The sequence below is a fragment of the Macaca thibetana genome, chromosome 3 (genome assembly GCF_024542745.1).
Source record: "Macaca thibetana thibetana isolate TM-01 chromosome 3, ASM2454274v1, whole genome shotgun sequence".
NCBI lineage: Eukaryota > Metazoa > Chordata > Mammalia > Primates > Cercopithecidae > Macaca > Macaca thibetana.
Window position 1 is genome coordinate 115,816,182 of NC_065580.1, and position 20,859 is coordinate 115,837,040.

Genomic DNA, 20,859 nt, shown 5'->3' on the forward strand with positions numbered 1-20,859 from the left:
GCTTGGAAGGGACAAGGCAGGTACTCGAGGTCACGCGGCTCCTCCGGCGGGCGGGAACGCAGGACCAGGAGTTGGGGCGCGGGCTGTGCGCGCCCAGGTTCGCGGCTCCCGGGGCTCGGCTGTCGCAGCGCGGTCGCCGCCGAGGACCGCGGTCGGGGCGCGGGCGGGCTCCAGTGCGCAGGCGCGGCGGGCGGGAGGGGACGCGCTCCGGGCGCGCGCGCGGGGCAGCCGGCGCCCCAACTCCGCCCGCCCCGCGCCCCGGCGCCTCGCCGCCCGCCGCCCGCCCGCCCCGGCGCCGCCGCCCGCGCCCCGGCGCCCCGGGCCGGCGAGGGGCGCGCCCGCGGCCGCGGCCGCTGCATGGCGCTGAGATGGCGGGGGCGCCGCGCGGCGGAGGCGGCGGCGGAGGCGGCGCGGGCGAGCCCGGGGGCGCCGAGCGGGCGGCCGGGCCAAGCCGCCGGCGCGGGCTCCGGGCGTGCGACGAGGAGTTCGCTTGCCCAGAGCTGGAGGCGCTGTTCCGCGGCTACACGCTGCGGCTGGAGCAGGCGGCCACGCTGAAGGCGCTGGCCGTTCTCAGCCTGCTGGCGGGCGCGCTGGCGCTGGCTGAGCTGCTGGGCGCGCCGGGGCCCGCGCCCGGCCTGGCCAAGGGCTCGCACCCGGTGCACTGCGTCCTTTTCCTGGCGCTGCTCGTGGTAACCAACGTCCGGTCCCTGCAGGTGCCCCAGCTGCAGCAGGTCGGCCAGCTGGCGCTGCTCTTCAGCCTCACCTTCGCGCTGCTCTGCTGTCCTTTCGCGCTGGGCGGCCCCGCCCGGGGTTCCGCCGGGGCCGCTGGGGGGCCAGCGGCTGCCGAACAAGGGGTTTGGCAGCTCCTTTTGGTCACCTTCGTGTCCTATGCCTTGCTGCCCGTGCGCAGCCTGCTGGCCATCGGCTTTGGGCTCGTGGTGGCTGCGTCGCACTTGCTGGTCACAGCCACCTTGGTCCCCGCCAAGCGCCCACGTCTCTGGAGGACGGTAAGTACAGCCGCGCACCCCTCATCTGGTCTCGGACACACTTGCTGGGATGATGCTGGGATCGCCCGGAGTCGGGCGCGCTTTTTCCCATGCGGCGGGTGGGGACACTGAGGCTCCGACTGGGGGTGTGTTCAAGGTCACTCCAGTGAGTTGGGGACGCAGTCGGGGCTGGCATCCTCTGGCCAGGGCTCTCTTCAGAGTTACAATCCACAAAGCGCCCCTGGCGTGAAGTGTGGAGAGGGGAGACAGGTGTGGAGAGAGAAAGATTTGGCCAAGGTCAGGGAGCTGATGAGTGGCCAGACGGCGGCCAGAGGAGTCCGCCGGTCTTTTGCCGCACCCATCCCCACAGAGGGACTGAAAGTGGGCGAGGGGAGGAGACCCTCAGGGCGGGCTCCCAAGGCCGGCTCTGCGCGCAGCGCGGGGCTCTTCTCCTTCGCACCTAGAGCGCGTGCGGGGCTCGCCTCCCCGCCCTGCAGACCCGAGGGGAGTATATATGGGTGGTGGGAAAGGACTTCGCTTCTTCCAGCCTTGCTGGCAACCATATTGTGGACATGCCTCCGGCCCAGAAAGAGTGGGGTTTGCCAAGGTCAAACACAGTCTAGTCCCTGCCGCTGCCACTCGGCGGTTGCCCTGACCCTGCCTTCTCTGCGCCCGAACTTTGTCACTGTCTTCCCAGTCGGGCGGGCGAGATGGTTGCAAGGACGAAGACGCTGTCTGCCTCTCGCGGGCTCTTCCTGGGCCCTGGAGGAGCCTGCTCTTTCAACTGCCGGGAGGTGGACGTGGACCAGAGGTGTTTTGCCCCACGGCAGGGCTTTTAGAGCTTCCATTTGTGCCCATCTCCAACAGGCCGCGGTGATGGGGATGGGGAGTGGGGGATGGGGAGATTTGGAAGACCCTGAGGAGGGTTTTGTTTCTGCCTGTAGCTGCAGTTTAGCAGGGGGATGGTATGAATTCAAATGGGGTGGGGGAGCCCATCTCAGGAAAGGAAGCAGTGGTGGGAGCAAATTGGGGAGAGGTAAGGGGTTGGAAGGGAAGCTGAATCCAGGGAGATTAGGGAAGAATAACTGGGGGGCGGTGGTGAGGAGTCCCACAGCCTGGCCCCAGGGGACCAGCACCCAAAGATCTAAGGAGGTGTCCTTAGACGGTGATGCCAGGGGCAGCACACAGAGGAGCCATGAGATGCTGAACCTGGCACAGGGATAGACACATCACTGGACTTGTGTGTTAGGGTCAGAGAGAGACCAGCATGTGCTCAACCCATGGGAAGGGGCGGGAGGGAAGAAGACAGGAGTACATGGAGAATTGTCAAAGAGGGCATCGGAGGAAGAGGAAGAGAGGTGGAGGTGAAGGGCAGAGGCACAGAAGGATGGCTAAAGGCTGAGGAAAGGGGAAAGGAGCCAGAGGACTGCATGTCCTGGAGGGGAAGGAGGCTGGGGTTCTTCCACAACCTCTTCCACAGCCTCCTGTGGGCAGCACGTGGGCCTTGCCTGACCATTCTCAGGGGGCATTCCTGTATCTCCTACCGCCCCCACCCCCCATCTGTTTGTGTTTAGCCTGGGCCTCCTGCTGGCCCCCGCAGCCAGACCTGCAACCGCAAGACTCCCCAATCTGACCAGATGCCGGGGCAGCTCGGGAATAGGGAGCGGCTGAGCTTGGTCCCTTCCCAGCCACACTGCATTCTCTCTGTGTTATTACACCAGGGAGTCAGCTGGTGTAATAAAAGGCTGCATTATTGTCTTTCTCTTTTAAAATAAAGACATTCCTATATAGCCTCTAGTCATTTCTTTTAGAGAATTAAAGATTAAAAAAGAGAGGGAGGGGAGAGAGTCTGTAAAGGAGTTTTTGGACACAGCTCTGCCCCTCCCCCTGGGATAAGATGAGTCCCTATGACTGTCACTGTAGTGGGGAAGGAAGCCCATCCTGGGAGCAAGGATTCTTAGGGAGCAGACATCTGGGTACTCCTGCTAGCTGTGACTCCCTGGGCAATCCAAAGCCTTCCCTCACTGAGCCTCAGGTTTCTCACCTGTGTAAAGGGCAGAATGGCCCCCCTGCAGGGTTGTAGTGAAGACAAGCACTTCATATTGGAAAAGCACATATTGGCCTCTTTAGAATGTTCTATTCAAGTCCACATGTCTATACAGGTGGTAGTGATATTGACAAACACATGGGGATCAGTGCAGGGAAACTTACAGTGTGGGGAATGGGGCAGATGATTCCCCAGGGATTCCGTTTTCCAATTAGAGAATTCCAGGAGCCTGTGAAATCTGTCCTTTATGAGCTCTGCAATTTGGTGCTTGAGATGGTGAAGAAGACGGCACACACATTTACACAGCATTGATGTTTCTGCTGCTCTTCACTGCTTTACCATCCACCGCCTATTCGGACCTGTGCCACTGTGCAGTGCAGTCACTCACTGACAGCACCTTGTCCTCCGTACTGAGTTTTGGGCAGGTGGTAGCCATGCTGGGCATGGAGTGGATGCCCCAAAGAGGATGAAAGATGGAGTGAATGAACGAAGGAATCTTTGCAGGGGATTTCCCTCACTGCCTACATAGCAGGATGCTGCTTCAGAGTATGAGATCTCCACGGTGATCTCCTGGTGCTGAGCCCAGTGACTAGTCAGCCCAGTGGGCTCCAGAGTCAGGTTAACTCCTTGGGGCAAAGGAGCTCCCTCCCTTGAATCCCACCCCTTTCTCTGAGACCCAAATGCCTTCTTGTCAAGGGTAACCCCAAGGAGGCCTGGAAAAAGCCTGTGCTTTCTGAGGCCTGGGTTCAAGTCCCTGCTCTGAGCTATGGAGAAAGTTCTTGTGTTCTCTTTCCAGAACCTTTGCCCCTCTGAAGCAAGACTCTCAGGGTTCCCTAGAGCATTCATGTTCCACTTCGGGTGCACAGGGCTCTGGGAATGCAGCCTGGGTGCTTTGGGGCATCTGGTTCCTCTCCTGTAAAGCCCAAGCTGCCCCAGGACTCTGGGAGGCAGAGGAGAGAACTCTGAAAGCTAGCGTGCATGACTGTTAGCACAGGTGGAACTGAGTAGCTAGGGCTTAGCTCCTCCCCCGGAGGAGTGCTTCATGCTGATGTCCCTGAGCAGAGAGGTCTTTAGGGGAACAGCCTTGTTCCTACCTGGGCCAGCACTGAGGAGGTACCCATAAATCTAAATGGACAGAACTGAGTTTCTTTCCTCTCCCAGCCCCTTGCTTTTGGGTCACTGATTGTACCTATATGAAATACAATTCATTTTTATTTAGCTGAGCACCTGTCAGAACTGAAAGCATCCTGTTCAAGACATCCATGGCTGCTCACAGTCAGTAGTGGGCAAGGCCTGCCGGGGTGGGCTGTAGATCATGGGGGTGGGGTAGGGGTGAGTGCCAAGGAACATGGGGGATGAGGAAGGCGGAGAAAGGGAGACACTGGATGTCTGGGCTTGGCCCCTTGTGATGCCATTCACAGACTCAGAGAGCCTCAGAGGGAGTAGCTTGGAATCTTGGGAAAGGGGGGCCTGGGCAGGGCCCCAGTCCTTCCCACAGGGGTCCCCCTCCCACCCTGCACCCTGCATTGCCTGGGGAGAACCAGGGTGCAGCACATGTGTGCAAGAGGAAGACCTGGTCTCTGCCAGCTCTGAGCTTCCTCTCGTTGCTACTTTACTCTGCATAGCCTCGAAATACCCGCTTTTTGACCAGTGTGAATCAGGATGTTGTATTTTTACTTAATTTTTTTCTGAAGTAGGGATCCGTTGCAGTGTGCAAATTATATGCTTTCAATTTGGTTGCTTATCAATGTAAATGAAATACATTTCAGTTTCTGCCGAGTTCTTGGCTGTAGGCAGGATAACAGAAATCACGATTATCATGGAGAAATGGGAGTCAGCTGAAATTTCCCTGTGCAGCTCCAGTTATGTCTGAGCTCTGGTTCAGAACCATGGCTTGGTTGCTTGGAGGTGAAACAACCTAACCACAGCATGCAGAATCGTAGAGCGCAAGGGCCCTGGATGACCTGGTTGTTTATAGCAAAGCTCGCGGCATAGGTGTGCGCTGGTGACACCAATCTGCCAGCCCTCAGGCTGTGCCCCATAAGCCTTTGCGCTCCCTGTGCCCACTGCCCAACACGCTGTCTCCTCCCAGTTTACCCATGCTCTGCCTCCCTTTCCCCAGCCTCTCCCTCTGCTGGCCCTACCTCCCCTGCGGGCCCCTCCTCTGGCTGGGCCTTCCTCTGCAGCTGGGATCCTCCTCCCCCAACCAGCCCCTCCCGCTGCTGGTCCCTCCCCTGGCTGGGCCCCACCTCCTGTGGCTGGCCCCTACTCCCCCACAGACCCCTCCTCCACTTCCCCTCCCACCCGCCCCCTTATCTTTGTGGCCCGCAGCCTGGTCCTGTCACCATGGAGTACCCATCTGCTGCGCATCCATCTGCCTTGGTGGAGCCACTGCCTACAGTGACAGGGCTAGGGTTAGAGCTGGGTCAGGGAGGGTAACAGGTGGGTTGCTCCTCCTGGCACAGGGGTCAGACTGTGTGAAGGCAGGGAGTGGGCTTCCCTGCCCCCTGCTGTGTGGCAGCCTGGTGACCTGAAGGTAGTCTCCTTGTCCTTGCCTGGACACTCTTTCTGAGGTCAGTTTTGCTGCTGTCCTGGGCATGGCCCCCACGTTCCTGTGCTCGCGACTCTGGTTTCAGTCCTGTCTCAGCTTTGCTGCTCCCTCCAGCTCCACATTGCCCCCAGACCTGTGTTTAGTGGTTAGGGAACAACAGCAGGGGATATCCATGCCCCTGGAACCTGCTCCCCCCTTTTTTCTCGTAGGGGTGGGTGGTTCCCCTGGTCCATTTCCCTTCACCCCCTGGCTTATCCTCCCTCAAGGGCTGTTAACTTTAATTTAAAAAGCTTCCAGAATTGCCCCTGTCAGGGCAGCTGGGATGAGGGTGAGCAGGAAATGGGTCTGGACAAAAGAGAGGGAGAATGGTCCTGGACATTGGGCCAGGGGCTCCCATTCACTCCACCTCTGAGGTGGGCTGGAGGGCCCAGGGGCTTTTCTCTGCCCCTCCACAATGTGCCCAGCAGGGGCTGCACTGTGGAAGGAGTCCTAGACCCGTGCTGAGTCTGGTCGCACTGATGGACTGAGGGGCAAGGGGGCAGCTCCTTCACGGACCTGAGAAGAGCTGGGAGCAGACACAGTGGGTGGAGTCTGCAGCTGCTGGGGCCTCCCTGTCTCTCTTCGATGGTTCCCATGACCCCACAGTGTTTAGGTGCCAGGCTTGAGCTGGGGGCTGGTTTACCGGGGGAATAAGACCTCCCTTCCTCTGAGAAGCTGCAGGCTACTGGCGAGACCCTGGTCAATAACTCGGACTGTAATCCTGCAGGGGGGAATATTCAGGTGACCTTTGAAGGTGTACACAGGGGACAGACCAGGCCTAACCGCTTGAGGTGGCTTCCCTGTGGACTAGGCGCTCAGCCAGGATCACTGGACCAAGCACAGGGCTGTGAGCGAGCGAGAGTAGTGGGGCGAGTCCCACAAAGGCCCAAGTGGGGCAAAACCACACTGTGGACTTGCCCTTTCTCCCAAGAGCAGTGCTGAGTGTGGCCACAAGGAGGTTGGAGTGGGCTGAGGGCTGTGTGAGGACCCGAGGGGACCACTTAGCAGGCTCCAGTCGGTGGTGTCCGCTTGCCACTGTCACCACTGGCTTTTAGAGTTGTTTGCCTGCCCTTTTGGGGTTCATGGTGGTTTTAGGTCGATGTCCCTCTCCTGTCACATCTCTGAGGTTGAGAGGGCCAGGAATCAACTCCTTAGGTTCACAGGTTCCTGCAGATGCCCAGAAATGTCCTTGGACCATTTCCTGACTCAGACGGAAGAGGGTGGGCATGTGAGGTGGGTGACTCTCCTGGCATTTCAGCGGCTCTAGTGTATCTGTGTGACTTTGGGCTTGGGATGATCCCCATGCCTCAGTTTCTCCCTCACCAAAGGGAACAGTAGCTCCCTCCTGTGGTTTCGTAGAACAGATACATCCTCCAGTTAATATGAATGGATTATGCCTGGGAGGCGTTCCCTGTCCTCTCCACACTGTTCTGGGCCCAGTGAAGTGGGACCTACCCCTTACTGTCACTTACATACATAGCTGTATGTAGCTGATGACCTACTAGTTAGTCTCTGACTTAGTAAAACTGAATAGTTGCAGTGAGGTGCTGGTCTTGCTCAAATGTTCGGAGAGACCCCCAAAATGCAGGTGGCTGGCATAGTGTGTTCAGCCCAAGTGTTCTCTGCCAAACTGTACTAGTGGGAACACCCTGTGGAACAGCCCCAGTCAGAGGTGGCCATGCGTCCACAGTGGAGACAGGCATCCCTGTGGCCATGATGCCAGGCTGACCCCTTTTCAGCTGGGTTTTGAACCCCAAGCAGCATGGGGGCTGAAGTGGCAGGGGCAGGGGTTTGGGCAAGGGTTTGGTCAGGAGAAGCAGCCTGGCCACCTAGCCATGTCCACATAACCCCCTTGGGGAGTTCACACCACCACAGGTCCTCTCTTTACCCTGAGGGGCTGAGCAAGGTAATGGGAACAGACCTTTCCTGCTCTCCATGTAAGCATATGAGTTATATCCATCCCTCCTCTTTGCATGAACATATGCAAACACACATGGTCATGCATAAACACATGCTCATACACACACATAAACACACACACACCCATACATGCACGTACCCACACAAAAACCCTCCCAGATGCATACACTCACGCTTATTCTCCCCCCAAACATGCATGCACATAATCACACAGAAACTCACACTTATAAACTAGTGCATACTCACACATCCATGCCCACTTGTGTGCATGCACTTACATATTCACATGCACCCTCACATTCATTTTATACCTACACACTAGCTCACACACTCCCACAGTGCACTCACAAATACATGCATGCTCAGCTACTCACATAGGTTCACACACAAAGCAATGCGCATTTGCACACTGATACAGTAAGTGCACTGACATGCACACTCGTAAACTAATGCACACTCACATGCTCACGCTCACCTACGCTCACTTCACTGTTACTAGTATGTGGGTCTTATGAGTAGATGTGCCATCCTGGTCTCTGAGGGAGGGCAGCCTGTGCCCTGTGTCTCAGCAGCACCACCACAGAGACCTGGGTTGAAGCCCAGTTCCCGCACCTCCAGCTCAGTGACCTTGGCAATCCCAGAATCTGGCCTGTGAAGGGAAGCCAGGCTGCCAGCCTTACCTGCATCACGGAGGTGTAGTGAGGGCTGGTGGGAGGGCAGGCGTGTCTACATGGGACTTGGGAGCTCTGGAGGCAGGGACAGGCTAGGACTCTAAAGCCTTCCTTAGGGAAGGGAGTGGGGCTGCCTGCCACTTGGCTGTGCCCCTCTCCAGTGCAGGCCAGGGCAGGCACCTGGGGGGCGGGGTGGGAGGCCTGCCTCTACCACCCAGTCTTCCTGTTCTCCCTCCCAGTGTTTCTCCTCTGTCCCCTTTAACCCTTCGGCTCCTTGTGCCCTCTTCAGGCTGACCTGGGCTCTTTTCTCAGTGGAGCATGGGGTGTCTTCTGCATTATTTTGCTAAGGGGGTCCCATCTGTCCTCCTACCCCATGCGTGTTTCCTTCTGCTGTGCAGAGATGCTAGCCCCAGGAAGGAAGTAGGAGGTGCGGGAGAATCCCTGGGGGCAGGGCAAGAAGAATAGGAGCCCACCGCCGCGGCCCATCTCTGGCTTTGTGCTGAAGGCAGCGCAGACCCTGGAACAATCCCATCTCCCTGGATTAAAGGGATGGCAGGAACTGCTTTGATCTCCAGGCTTTAGTGTTCGCTCTGCCTTCAGTTTGGGTTGGGAAGAAAGCCTGGAGCTGAGAAGAGCTGTCTGCTTCCCAGAGCTTGGGTGTGACTTCGTAGAGCCTGAACACAGCTCTCTGGGTGGGGCTTCTGTGTGGGCATGTGCCTGTGTGCACACATGTGCATGTGGATACGTGTGACTGTGTGTACATATCATGTGTGGATGTGTATGTTTGTGTGTCAGGGCATGCCCATGTGTATGTGTGCATGCATACGTTCTTACATGTGCATGTGTTTTCATGCATGTATGCTTGTGTGTGCATACAAGTGCAATAGCATTGGCAACATTCAGAGGAACCTGGGAGCAGGTGGACAGGATGCTGCCAGCAGTGTGATGGGGTCCCCAGAAATGCTGGGAGCCCTACACTACAGCCTCCGAGCCCCATAGAGGAGAAAGTCCATGCTGGTGCACATTCTGAATCTGAGTACAACTTTTTGTTTTGATTCTAAAAATACAGAGCAGCTCTTTTATCAGAGTACAGTGTTTCCTTGTTTCCTTCTCCGAAGTAGACTCTTCTCTGAAGTAGACTCTTCAGCCTTCGGGAAGTGGCTCAGCCTGAGAAAATGCAGATGCATTGTGCTTGACTGGCCTGGCTCCCCGGTGCTTGGCCATCTGAGTGTTCTTTTATTTTCCCCCTTCTTTTTTTTTTGAGATGGAGTTTCGCTCTTGTTGCCCAGGCTGGAGTGCAATGGCATGGTCTCGGCTCATTGCAACCTCCGAGTCCCAGGTTCAAGCAATTCTTCTGCCTCATCCTCCTGAGTAGCTGGGATTACAGGCATGCACCACCATGCCCTGCTAATTTTGTATTTTTAGTAGAGATGGGGTTTCTCCATGTTGGCCAGGCTGGTCTCGAACTGACCTCATGTGAACCACCTGCCTCGGCCTCCCAAAGTGTTGAGATTACAGGCATGAGCCACCACGCCCTGCTTTTATTTATTTATTTATTTATTTTTTTGAGACAAGGTCTCTCTCTGTAGCCGAGGCTGGAGCGCAGTGGCATTATCATGGTTTACTGCAGCCTTGAACTCCTGTGCTCAAGTGATCTTCCTGCGTCAGCTTCCAGAGTAGGTAGAGCTATAGGAGTGCACCATTATGCCTGGCTAATTTTATTTTTTGGAGATATGGAGTGTCACTATGTTTCCCAGGCTGGTCTTGAATTCCTGTGCTCAGGCGATCCCTCACCTTGGCCTCCCAGAGTGCTGGGATTACAGGTGTGAGCCACCATGCCAGGCCCTGAGTGCCCTTTTCTTACTGACCTGGTTCACCTGATTGCAGTCCTGCTGCATGTGGCACACCCTGGCTCTGGTGACCCCCACTTCCCAGGAGCACTGATGCTTCTGATGGATGGGGCATTGTTGTTTACACAGCAGGTGGCACGGGGCCCAAGGTATCACATGTCCGAGTGTGGGGATGTCAGACACCCACTGTGGACAAAGAGGATGGCCACTTCACAGCAGGGCTGTGCCTGGGACAGAGCCCCCCGCTGCCCCCTGCTGTATATCTCTAACTGTGGTCCTCTGGCTGTCTCTTGCCCACTAGCCCTAAGGACTCACTTGACCTCTTGTCCCTGGACATGGTCCTTCTAGTGCCCTTCCCTGGCAACTGGGCTCAGTGCTTTCTCGCTAAACCTGTTTAATACTGCATTCTTTACCCCCCATGCGCCCCACCTACCGCACAGTCTGGAGTCAGGTCTAGGGGTCCCAGCCTGTGGCCAGCATCCGGTCTTTCCATGTGAAGCATCACCTGGTTACACTCAAGGAGGGCTTCTCTCCCAGCCTGTAGGGGCACCTGTGGGTTTTCTCAGCTCTATTGTCTAGTCTCTGGAAACAGCATTATTGTAATAAGCATGTAGCTGATGAGGGCGAGTCTGCTTAGGAGGATGGTGGAAAGTTCAGGAGATGCCAGGCAGTTGCAGGCATGCGCTGGGAGTCAGGGCAGCCTGCTCTGGAACATTCTGTTCCCCAGGGAGCATGTGTCAGTGAGCATTCTGGTTGGTCACCTCTGTGTGCACCATGTGCTGGCCAGTGCAGTGAGCCAGTGCTGGAGCCACGTTCAGTGGTGATGCTCCCGGAAGTCATGAGTGCCTTTGCCTTCATTCCCCTGTAAGAGGAATAGCCTCTTCTTAAGAGAACGCTTTGCCTTTCTGAAACAACCGTGGCCTCAAAAAGGGATCTTAAATACTTGTTCGTTGAACTTGTTTTCTGTGACAGCTGTTTTCTCAGATCCTACCTACCCTGCAGTGTCAGTAATTAACTGAAGGAACACATTTTAGGAAACATTGGCTTAGCCTGAGGATTTTGAAATACCTCTGAGAGTTAATTTTTAAAAATCTGTACCTGCAGACATCAGAAATGTTTTATGAGCGCTGATCATGTCCTGGTGCTAGGTGGGATCTCGTCACTGGCAGGGTCCTGCTGGGTGGGTACATCTTTTTTTTGTTTGTTTGTTTTTAAGATGAAGTTTTGCTCTTGTTACCCAGGCTGCAATGCAATGGCACGATCTCGTCTCACTGCAACCTCTGCCCCCTGGGTTCCAGCAATTCTCCTGCCTTAGCCTAACCTCCTGAGTAGCTGGGATTACAGGCATGCGTCACCATGCCTGGCTAATTTTGTATTTTTTAGTAGAGATGGGGTTTCTCCATGTTGGTCAGGCTGGTCTTGAACTCCTGACGTCAGGTGATCTGCCCACCTTGGCCTCCCAAAGTGCTGGGATTACAGGCATGAGCCACCATGCCCGGCCCAGGTGGGCACATCTTTTAGGCCAAGCGCCTTGGCTTCAGTTTGTTCAAGGGTGAGAAATGGGCAGTGCCTGAGAGCTCAGCTGATGGTGTGGCTCCTTGTGGCTGGTGTCACAGGTGCTGTGGGTGGGAGTGGACAAGCTGGAAGTGGCGCTGTTCTGAGGTTCTGGTGTCACCCTCTCTGGGAGGCTCAGATGGTCACTGTGTCATTCATTGATCTTCTGGGCAGGGATGTATTGAGACATGTGGGGAGCGGACTGTCTTTGATGGGAGCTGTCCCCAGGGTGCTCTGCCGCCTGGGGGCTTGCATCTGTCTTACTGACTTCCCTGCCTTGTGTTCCTCACTTTCCTGCTAGTGTCCTCATGTCAGATTCTACCAATCTTTTCTCCCTCCTAAGCTGACCTCGCGAGTGTGTATGACCCGGGAGGGGAGACTGGGCTGGCTTGGAGAGGGGCACCATGGAGGAACAGGCTGCATGCGGCCCTAACGCCCCCTTGGAATTGAGGTGCCAGTGGTTACACAGGAAGCACCGAAGATGGCTGCTTTTCCAGGTCCCCGTGAGAATCCTTTCCTAGGTCTGGTGAACATAGCTTCACGCGTTAGAAACCTGATGATGGGAGCTCAGAGAGAGCCTGTCAAATTCTTTAAAAAAAAAAATTGTGTTGTTTTATTTTTATTATGGAAAATTCAAATATACACAAAAGTAGAGAGACCAGCACAGTGATTTCTTGAGTACTCATCACTGGCTTCAACAATTATCAGCATTCTGCCGGCCCTGTTTCAGAGGATGCTAATTCTAAAACGCTTTTATTAATTCAAACACCAGAAGCTAACAAGCAATTACGTTAATTTAAAAACCCGCTTGTGTGAGACACTGAAGAAGCAGCCATGGTTTAAAGAGAATGGCATCACACCAGCACTGAGCCGCTGGTGAGCACCGTGGAGGGACTGGGTGGTGTCCACTGGGGGCTCAGTCAGGGAGGAGGGCAGAGGGACCACCCCACCATCCAGACACCTGGGAGATGGCAGGCTGATCGCAGTCTGGGAATTCACCAATGAGAACATGCCCAGTGCTGTGCAGGGAGCAGTTGTGTGGAGTCAGCTCCTTTGCTGGCCTGTGGCCCGAGTGCTGTTAGTTCATGTGAGAAAGCACTCCCTCCAGTAGGCCCCCAGACTGTGCCTACACTCACGCTCTGCTCAGGAGAGGCTGGTTTGGAGGACTGTCCTGCAATGGTTCTCCTGTCCCCATGGATTGTCTGAATGCCACCCAGGCTGAGGGACTGTGCTGGGGCAGCCCAGGTGATGGCACATTGAAAATGGGAGCAAATTCAATGGAGAGGTTTTCATACCCAATAGGAGTGATCTTGGGGTGAGAAGGGACCACCCAGACCAGTCCAGGGATCAGGAGGCTGCTTTGTGAAAGGAGGGAAAACCCTCTTGGCCAAGGGTGCAGTGAGGGTTGTAGGTCTGAGAGCATGCTCTGCCCAGAGCTGTGGCATGGCCAGGGCATGTGCTCGCATGTATGTGCATGGCATGGCAGACAGGTCAGAGGTGAGTACAGGGCTCAGTGGCTCTCTAGCGTGCCAAGGAGGTGGCGCTCCATCCAGTATCTGGGATGATGGGAGTATCTCACGGGGACTTTGACTATGGCCTGATTGTGGGTTGTGTCAGGCAATGGGATTAGAGAGAAGTTGGTGGCATAGGGGTGTCAGGGGCAGGACCCAATGAAGGCTTGAAAAGGACAGAGAGAGAAGATCAGGGGACTTGTGGGTTTGGCTTGGGCAGTGGCACCTGTCTCTGGAGGAGAGGAAGGACAGGTACCTGGGGGTGTGGGATGATGATGTCAGATTGGGATACTTTCTCCAAGGACTGTGGGACATCTTGGGTTGGGGAAGGGGCGCAGGGCTCCTCCAGGGTGCTAGTCTAGTGACCACGAGTGGTGTCAGCCCAGTGACCATGATGGATGCTAGTCCAGTGACCCTCCAGTGTCTGATGATTTTCTCTTGGTTAGACTGGGGTATTGGTTTTCAGCAGGAGGCCTGGGAGGACACACCCTCACTGCATTGTGTCAGGGCACATCTGTCAACAGGATTCATCATGGCCAGAGCTGGCGGTTACTAGCTGGCTAAGGTGGTATTGGCAGATTTCTCCTCCGTAGAGGTTTTCTCTTTTCTCTTCCTTTTCCATTTTGTGCTTTTCCGAAGGAAGTTACTGTGCCGAGCCCATACTGAAGGAGTGGGGAATTTACGTTCTTGAGGGCGGAGTAGCTATAAATGATTTGGAATGCTCCAAATTTTTGCCTATTCATCTGTTGTCCTTCATTTACTTTTTATTTAATCATTGATTTATATCAGTACTGATGTTTATTTTATACTTTGGGTTACAATTCAATACTGCTTTGTGTTGCTCAAATTGTTCCAACTTTGACCATTGGGAGCTCTTTCAGTTGGCTCCTGTGTCCTTTGACACTCCCCTTTCCCTTCATTTGTGTGTGTGTTTGTGACACTTGCTTTACTTTCTGGCCCTGCAAGGTGCTCCAGGCCCATCTGCTTGATTAGCAGATATTTTCTCTGCCTGAGCCCAAGAATCAGTCATTTCTCCAGGGAGCCCAGTTCCTTTTATTGGAGAATTTTATTAAAGACCATTACCTGGCCTCCTGGTGTCCTCATTGCTCCTGGGGAGCCATTGCTTCTAGTTTTCTCTCATTAGGTAGAGCTAGAGTGTATATGTGCACACACATTTCTTTTTTTTTCTTTGAGACGGAGTCTCGCTCTGTCGCCCAGGCTGGAGTGCAGTGGTGCAGTCTCGGCTCACTGCCAGCTCCGCCTGCCGGGTTCACACCATTCTCCTGCCTCAGCCTCCTGGGTAGCTGGGACTACAGGCGCCGCCACCAGGCCTGGCTAATTTTTTGTATTTTTAGTAGAGATGGGGTTTCACCGTGTTAGCCGGGATGGTTTCGATCTCCTGACCTCGGGGTCTGCCTGCCTCAGCCTCCCAAAGTGCTGGGATTACAGGTGTGAGCCACCGTGCCCGGCCTGCACACATATTTCTATAAACATTTGCATAGGTACCCTCCTGTGAATTAAGCCAAACACGAGTTCATTCTGGTGCCTCAGAGTCTAACCTGCCTCCTATAGCGAGGAGCCGGCCCTGGTGATGTTTTCAGGTGGTGCACAGTCAAGTAGAGATGCCCCAGGGTCTGCAGACAGGTCCTGTTCCTCCTGGTTGCCTTTTCCGTGCATGCTGGTGCTCAGTCCAGCTGACTCCCTGGGAAGCCCTTCTCTTCCCGGCTATCTGGCTGAGTTAATCTGGCCCATGAAGGTTTCTTCAGGGTGTTTCCAGGTGCTGGCTCTTTGGCCATTGGGGGCTCTTTCAGTTGGCTGCTGTGTCCTTTGACACACCCCCATCATTTCGTGTGTGTGTGTGTGTTTGCGTGTGTAATGCTTTCCTTTCTGGCACTGCGTGGTGCTCCAGGCTCACCCTGATACCTCAGAGTCTAACCTGTGTCCCACGCAGTGTCCTTTGTTGGGTTTCTCCTTAGGTCTCCTTGATAACTTCATTTGGTAGGTACTACAGTTGCCATCAATCTGCCCATCTGTTGGATGCAGAGACTGAGGCACAGAGGTGGTGTGGGCAGCAGGCAGGGGTAGGGCAGGGTGTGACCCTGGTGAGGATACCTGGATTCCTGTCCTCACTTGCAGCCCAGCACAGCCCTTGCTGGGGTGAGGGCCTAAACGGGTGTCCATACTGGGAGACCAGCAGGCCGGTACCACCCAGGGCCTGGCTGGTGTGGGCAGCATGTGACTCTGGGGCACCATGTGGTCAGGGAACGTGGTGATGGTGTACAGATGGCCTGGGCTGGGCTGGGGTTGCATCCTCTGCCCCAGGAGTGACCAGCGGGCTGTGGTGGGGAGGCCGCCTTTCCCCCTGCAGCCCCTGGAGCCCCCATCTCTGAGTAGCTCGTGGTGACCCGAGCCTGCCTTTCTTGTCATTGTGACATGTGCTAAGCCATATCATGATTGCCTTGCCCTGGGCCTGACATGCATCTTTTGGACCTAAATGCCCCTCTAACGGTGAGTTCAGAGAGCTTCATGGAGAGAATCGAGAGTTCCAGACCTTGGGGACAGGTTTGGAACTCTCAGTTCCAACACAGTGGATGCATTTGGTGGTTGAGGATGCTCATCTGGGAAAATGCGGGGGCATGGGTGTCTCGGCGGGTGAGCCCTGTGCTCATGGCGGGTGTGGAGCACTTGGCAGATGACACCCAGCCCTACTGAAGTGTCCTTTCTGCAGCAATCCCTTCTCAACCACCCTCCTCCTCCGTGGGGTTTTTTGTTGTTGTTGTAGTTGTTTTTTGTTTGTTTTTTGAAGGGAGGCAGTGTCCAGCTCATAGAGGACTGGGTTGTTTGATGGTGCTTTTCCTTTCCAGGGGTCACGGGGGTCTGAAGCTTCCAATGTGAGTGTTGGTTTCATTGATGACAGTGCCCTTCAGATAGCCCAAGGGCAGGTAGTGATGGTTCCCATTCTAGTGAGGACAGATTGTAGTTAACAGAAATGGGGAGGCAAGCTAATGGAAAGAGAGGAGCAGCTGGTTCCCTCTGAGAAAGGGTTCCCCGGGCCCTGGGAGGCCTTGCAGGCACACCTCCATGTAGAGCAGAGATGAGGGGGACCAGCCGCCATTCCCCCAAGCCTCCATGGGCTGCTACCCTACACGGAACAGCTCTGATACACATGGGGAGGGTCGGTCATCGTGACAACTGACCTGCCAGCTGTGCTATGTCCCCACCACCATGGACTCCTTGTTGTACACTTGTAATCTAAGCCCATTGTGCTCCAGGAGGAAACCAGGGGAGAAAGGAAGCTAAGATGTGGAAAATCTCCAAGGGAGGTTTTGTTGTTCCTAATTATCATTTTTGCTTTAAGGGCTGGAGTTCACCTGCCTTTCACTTCCTTTAGAAAGTGGGTGGGCCGGGCGCGGTGGCTCAAGCCTGTAATCCCAGCACTTTGGGAGGCTGAGGTGGGCAGATCACAAGGTCTGGAGATCGAGACCATCCTGGCTAACACCGTAAAACCCCGTCTCTACTAAAAAAATACAAAAAACTAGCCGGGCGTGGTGGTGGGTGCCTGTAGTCCCAGCTACTCAGGAGGCTGAGGCAGGAGAATGGTGTAAACCCGTGGTGCGGAGCTTGCAGTGACCAGAGATCTGGCCACTGCACTCCAGCCTGGGGCACAGAGCATGACTCCGTCTCAAAAAAAAAAAAAAAAAAAAAAAAAGAAAGTGGGTGGTGGCCTCCTGTGCAGGCCCTTCTGCAGACCTCGCTGGCTTAGCTTTGGCAGCTCCAGTGCCCCACATGTCCTTTGGCCCCTGGGTCCTCCAGCTCCCTGCTCCGGCCCTGACCCTTTCCAGACATCCATGGTGTTCGGTGATTCTGAGCACTGAGCACACCCTAACATGCTTTGCATTTTGTTTGTGGAAAAAGCCAGATCTCAATGGTATCCACATCATGATGACAGCTCTGTCAAATGCACCGAGAGGGAAGCTAAATGGCCATGTTCAGGTACTGTGGAGATCTTCAGGGTCATAGTGGAGATTTCAAGGTCACCTTCTTGATACTGAGGGCCTGGGAGATGCCATCCTATTGGATGTCTTGCTGCCTTCTCTGACCCCACACAGGCGACAACCATCCCATTTCTGGCTTGCAGAGGCTGTGGTCAAGGTGGCGCTGTCCAGCAGGGGCAACTTCCTGCCTGTGCCTTTGCCAGTGAGTGGTGTTTAATGTCATCAGCCCCGCAGAGTCAGGTGGGGGTGTGTCTGATGTGTGTGGGGAGATGTGCTGGGTGAGGGTCAGGTCCCCTGTGGAGGTGTCAGACAGAGGATGGCTGTCAGCTGGGGCCCTGCAGATTCGCGTTCCCCGTCCTCCCTCCCTGTCACCTCTTTGAGAGTGGCTCTGATGTTGTTTCCAGATTACATGTGACCATTGGTCCTAGGTTGGTTTTCCAGCCTCCTGATGGACATGCCTTTGAGGCTATGTCATACACCTCGGGTTTGAAGGTGCTCCAAATCTGTCCTCTCCCCTCCCTGTGGCCCCTGCCCCTGATCAGTGTCAACTCTTCTGCCTGCTCCTCAGTCCCAGCATCCAATAGGTGGCCAGGAGCTACCAGGTCTCCCACCTAAATCCGTCTGGGGGCTCCAGTCTTGCTGCCTGTAGCTTGGCCCCATCGGGGTGACACCCATCTCTCCCGTCTCATGGTTCCACCTCCTGGACTCTCTTGGCTCCCTGTTAGGCGGCAGCTGCTCCCCACACTACTGGGTGAGTTGGTTTTTGATTTTAGTTCTGTTTCATAGTGTGTAGCACACATTCACATGTGGGGGTGTTTGTGGTTAATCCGTGTGAGATAGTGACAGCCGGAGCCTGCAGGTTTCTGCTCCCTGGGGCACAGGTAGAAATGCCTGGGCTTAATCAGACATAGAAATTCTCCAATTTTGCAAGTGACCAAGGGACACCCGTTTTATACAATACTTAAAAACTGCAGCCCCTCTTCAGGGCCTCTGGCAGGACATGCCATAGCCCTGCATGGCTCGTCAGAGGGGCCTGTGTCCAGACGCAGTGGTCTGCAAGATGTAGAGACAGACCAGATGAGACCGGTGGCAGGCAGTGGGGAGCGGAAAGTGATAGTGGAGGGGAAACCTGGGTCAGGCTGGCGCCAGGTGCCTGATGCTTGGGTCTGAGCCTGGTCCTGAGCCTGGAGTGTGGGTGCACTGCTAGCGCTGGCTTCTTCTCAGGCTGGCCCGTTCCTTGTGTCTCATCTGTTGAAGTTGAAGTGGGGACAGGACTGAGGGAGTGTGCAGAGACCGGGCTCTGGACACTGCGTTTCCCCATCTTGTGCTGGTGCTCACTGTGTTCCCAAATCAACATCCGGGCTGGTCTTTTTTTTTTTTTTTTTTTTTTTTTGGTGAGCTCACCTTTCCTGAGTCTTTCCAGAGGAGTTTGTGCAGGTGTTGTGGGAACAGCCACTCTACACATATGTATTCTCCAAGGGTCTTGGTTTTCTGAAGCTGCTATAACAAAGCACCACAGACTGGGCACCTTCAACAACAGAAACGGATAATCTCGCAGCCGGAGGCCGGAAGTCCACGATCAAGCTGTGAGCAGGGCTGGGCTCTCCCGAGACCTCGCTGCTGGGCTTCAGACAGCCGTCTTCTCTCTGTGCCCTCACAGAGTCTTCCCACTGCCTGTGTCTGTGTCCTCATCTCTCTTCTCATAAGGACACCAGGCAGATTGGATTAGTGCCCACCCTGATGGCCTCATTTTAACTTAATTGCCTCTGTAAAGACCCTGTTTTCAATTAGTCACATCCCGAGGTCCTGGGGGTTAGGACTTTATGCATTTTGAGGGACACAATTTGGCCTTGATACTAGGCCTGGTTACTCCTTGTCCCCTGACATGCTGTCTCACGGCCACCCGAACAGGGTGAGGACGAGCTCCTGCCTAGCTGGCTCCCTGTGTCCCTGGCCCCACGCCATGGGTTTGGCCGCGGGCAGTGTGGCTTTTGAAGAGCTCTTGCTATGTTCTCCGGGCAGCCTGGGCCCTCTTCATGTGTGTGGGATGTCAGGCTCCACATGTTGCCTCCTTCTCTCCCTGCAGCTCGGCGCCAACGCCTTGCTCTTTGTCGGTGTGAACATGTATGGGGTCTTCGTGCGGATTCTGACTGAGCGTTCGCAGAGGAAGGCGTTCCTGCAGGCCCGGAGCTGCATTGAGGACCGACTGAGGCTGGAGGATGAGAACGAGAAGCAGGTCAGTGGCTTGGGCCAGTCAGCCTAGAGGGGTTGGCTGTGGTGCTGGGGAGGTAGAGGAAGCTGCCTTCCTGGGGCTCAGTTTACCTTGTGGTGACATGGGCCACAATTCCCAGTGGTACATGTTGGTATTTGAGGCTGTGGAGGAGATGCCCTGAGGTTTTATAGTTAGCAAATGGACAGGCAGGCTGGGTTTGCTGTCCATGGGATAGTGCTGGGATGGGGCTGCTCTGGGGACAGCATTTGGGCGCACTGACTTCCGGTTACAGCTGGAATAAGTCAGCTGCCCAGGGAGGACGAGGCAGGTCCTGGCTGGGCCTCGGGTGAATGTGACCGTGCAGGTGGCCGTGACCCACTGGCCTGAGGCTCCCACCAGCCCTGCCCTTGGCTCAGTGTGGCCAACCCCAGAGCATGCTGGCACTTGTGGAAGGCAGAGGTGCCCTTGTGCTGGCAGTTGTAGAAGGGTCACGGTGGTCATGATACAGCACCCACAGCCCTTGGGGTTGCTCCAGTGGCTGGCATCACCCCATTTTCAGGATGACACAGCCACGAGGGAAAGAGCAGTGGCTTGGAGGGAGCCATGCTTAGGTTCCCACCGCCCTCTGTGACCCGTCTTCTGTGCTGCCTGTCTGCTGCCTGGGGCCTGTGCCCAGCACGTGGGCTTAGGAAGAACCATCTGGGAGCCCCTGGGATAAGCCTGGCACATTCCAGGTGCCTCCACTGGAAGGATCTAGACTCTTCCCCCAGACTTGGGGCTCACAGGCCTCTGTGACACCAAACTGCTGATGTCTCAGGCCTGTGGCTGACATGTAGGATCTCTTTCTCAACTATGTGAATACAAGATATTATACCAAATATAAATGTAAAAAGTTACAAACACATTTCACGTATAGACATTGTTGCGATCCCTAATAGTTACAATAAAAGTAGGATATAGTTGAGAAATAGATCACATATGTATGTTTAGGTGGTGTGTGCATTGCCGTGTATGTGAACATGTAGGAGGGCGTGTCCATGTGGATGATATGTGGGCAGTGGTACACGTCTGTGTATATATGTACATGTGCGTCCCTGTAGAGATGCATGTGTGGATATGTGCACATTTGCCTTTGCCTCTGTACATGTGTGCATGTGTGTCTGTGAATGCCTGTGCTCATGTGTATGTGTGCATGTATGTGCCTGTCTGTACATCTGTGTGGTTGCATGTATGTGTGGTTTTGTATTCATGTAGATGTGTGTGTCTGTGTGGGCATGCCTGTATGTCTGTGTGTGTATGTCTGTGATATGCAGGGATATGTGTATATGCCCATATGTTGATGTGTTGTCTATGTGTGTGCATGAATGTGTTGGTGTGTGTATAAATTGAGCATCTTTCGAAGCTGAATCCTGAGCATTTGCTCTTAGACTGGAGTCGGTCACACTGGGAGAGATACCTCCTTTGTGCTTTGTGACAGGTGTATAGCCTTATTTTGTTACCTCCATAAAATCCCAGAAATGAAT

The 20,859-nt window shown here is 54.9% G+C and overlaps 1 protein-coding gene across 5 annotated transcripts in view; it reads left to right on the forward strand.

The window, feature by feature from the left end:
• Positions 1 to 352: 352 nt before the first annotated feature.
• Positions 353 to 20,859, forward strand: part of ADCY1 (adenylate cyclase 1) — a 148,741-nt gene continuing 128,234 nt past the window's right edge. For all 5 annotated transcript variants that reach the window (XR_007724071.1, XR_007724072.1, XM_050783368.1 and 2 more), the window contains exons 1-2: positions 353 to 1,007; positions 19,211 to 19,360. Coding sequence is in view for 3 of the 5 variants with exons in the window: in XM_050783368.1 (XP_050639325.1) it covers positions 369 to 1,007; positions 19,211 to 19,360 (789 nt within the window). In the remaining 2 variants the exon portion in view is untranslated. The remainder of the gene's footprint in view (positions 1,008 to 19,210; positions 19,361 to 20,859) is intronic.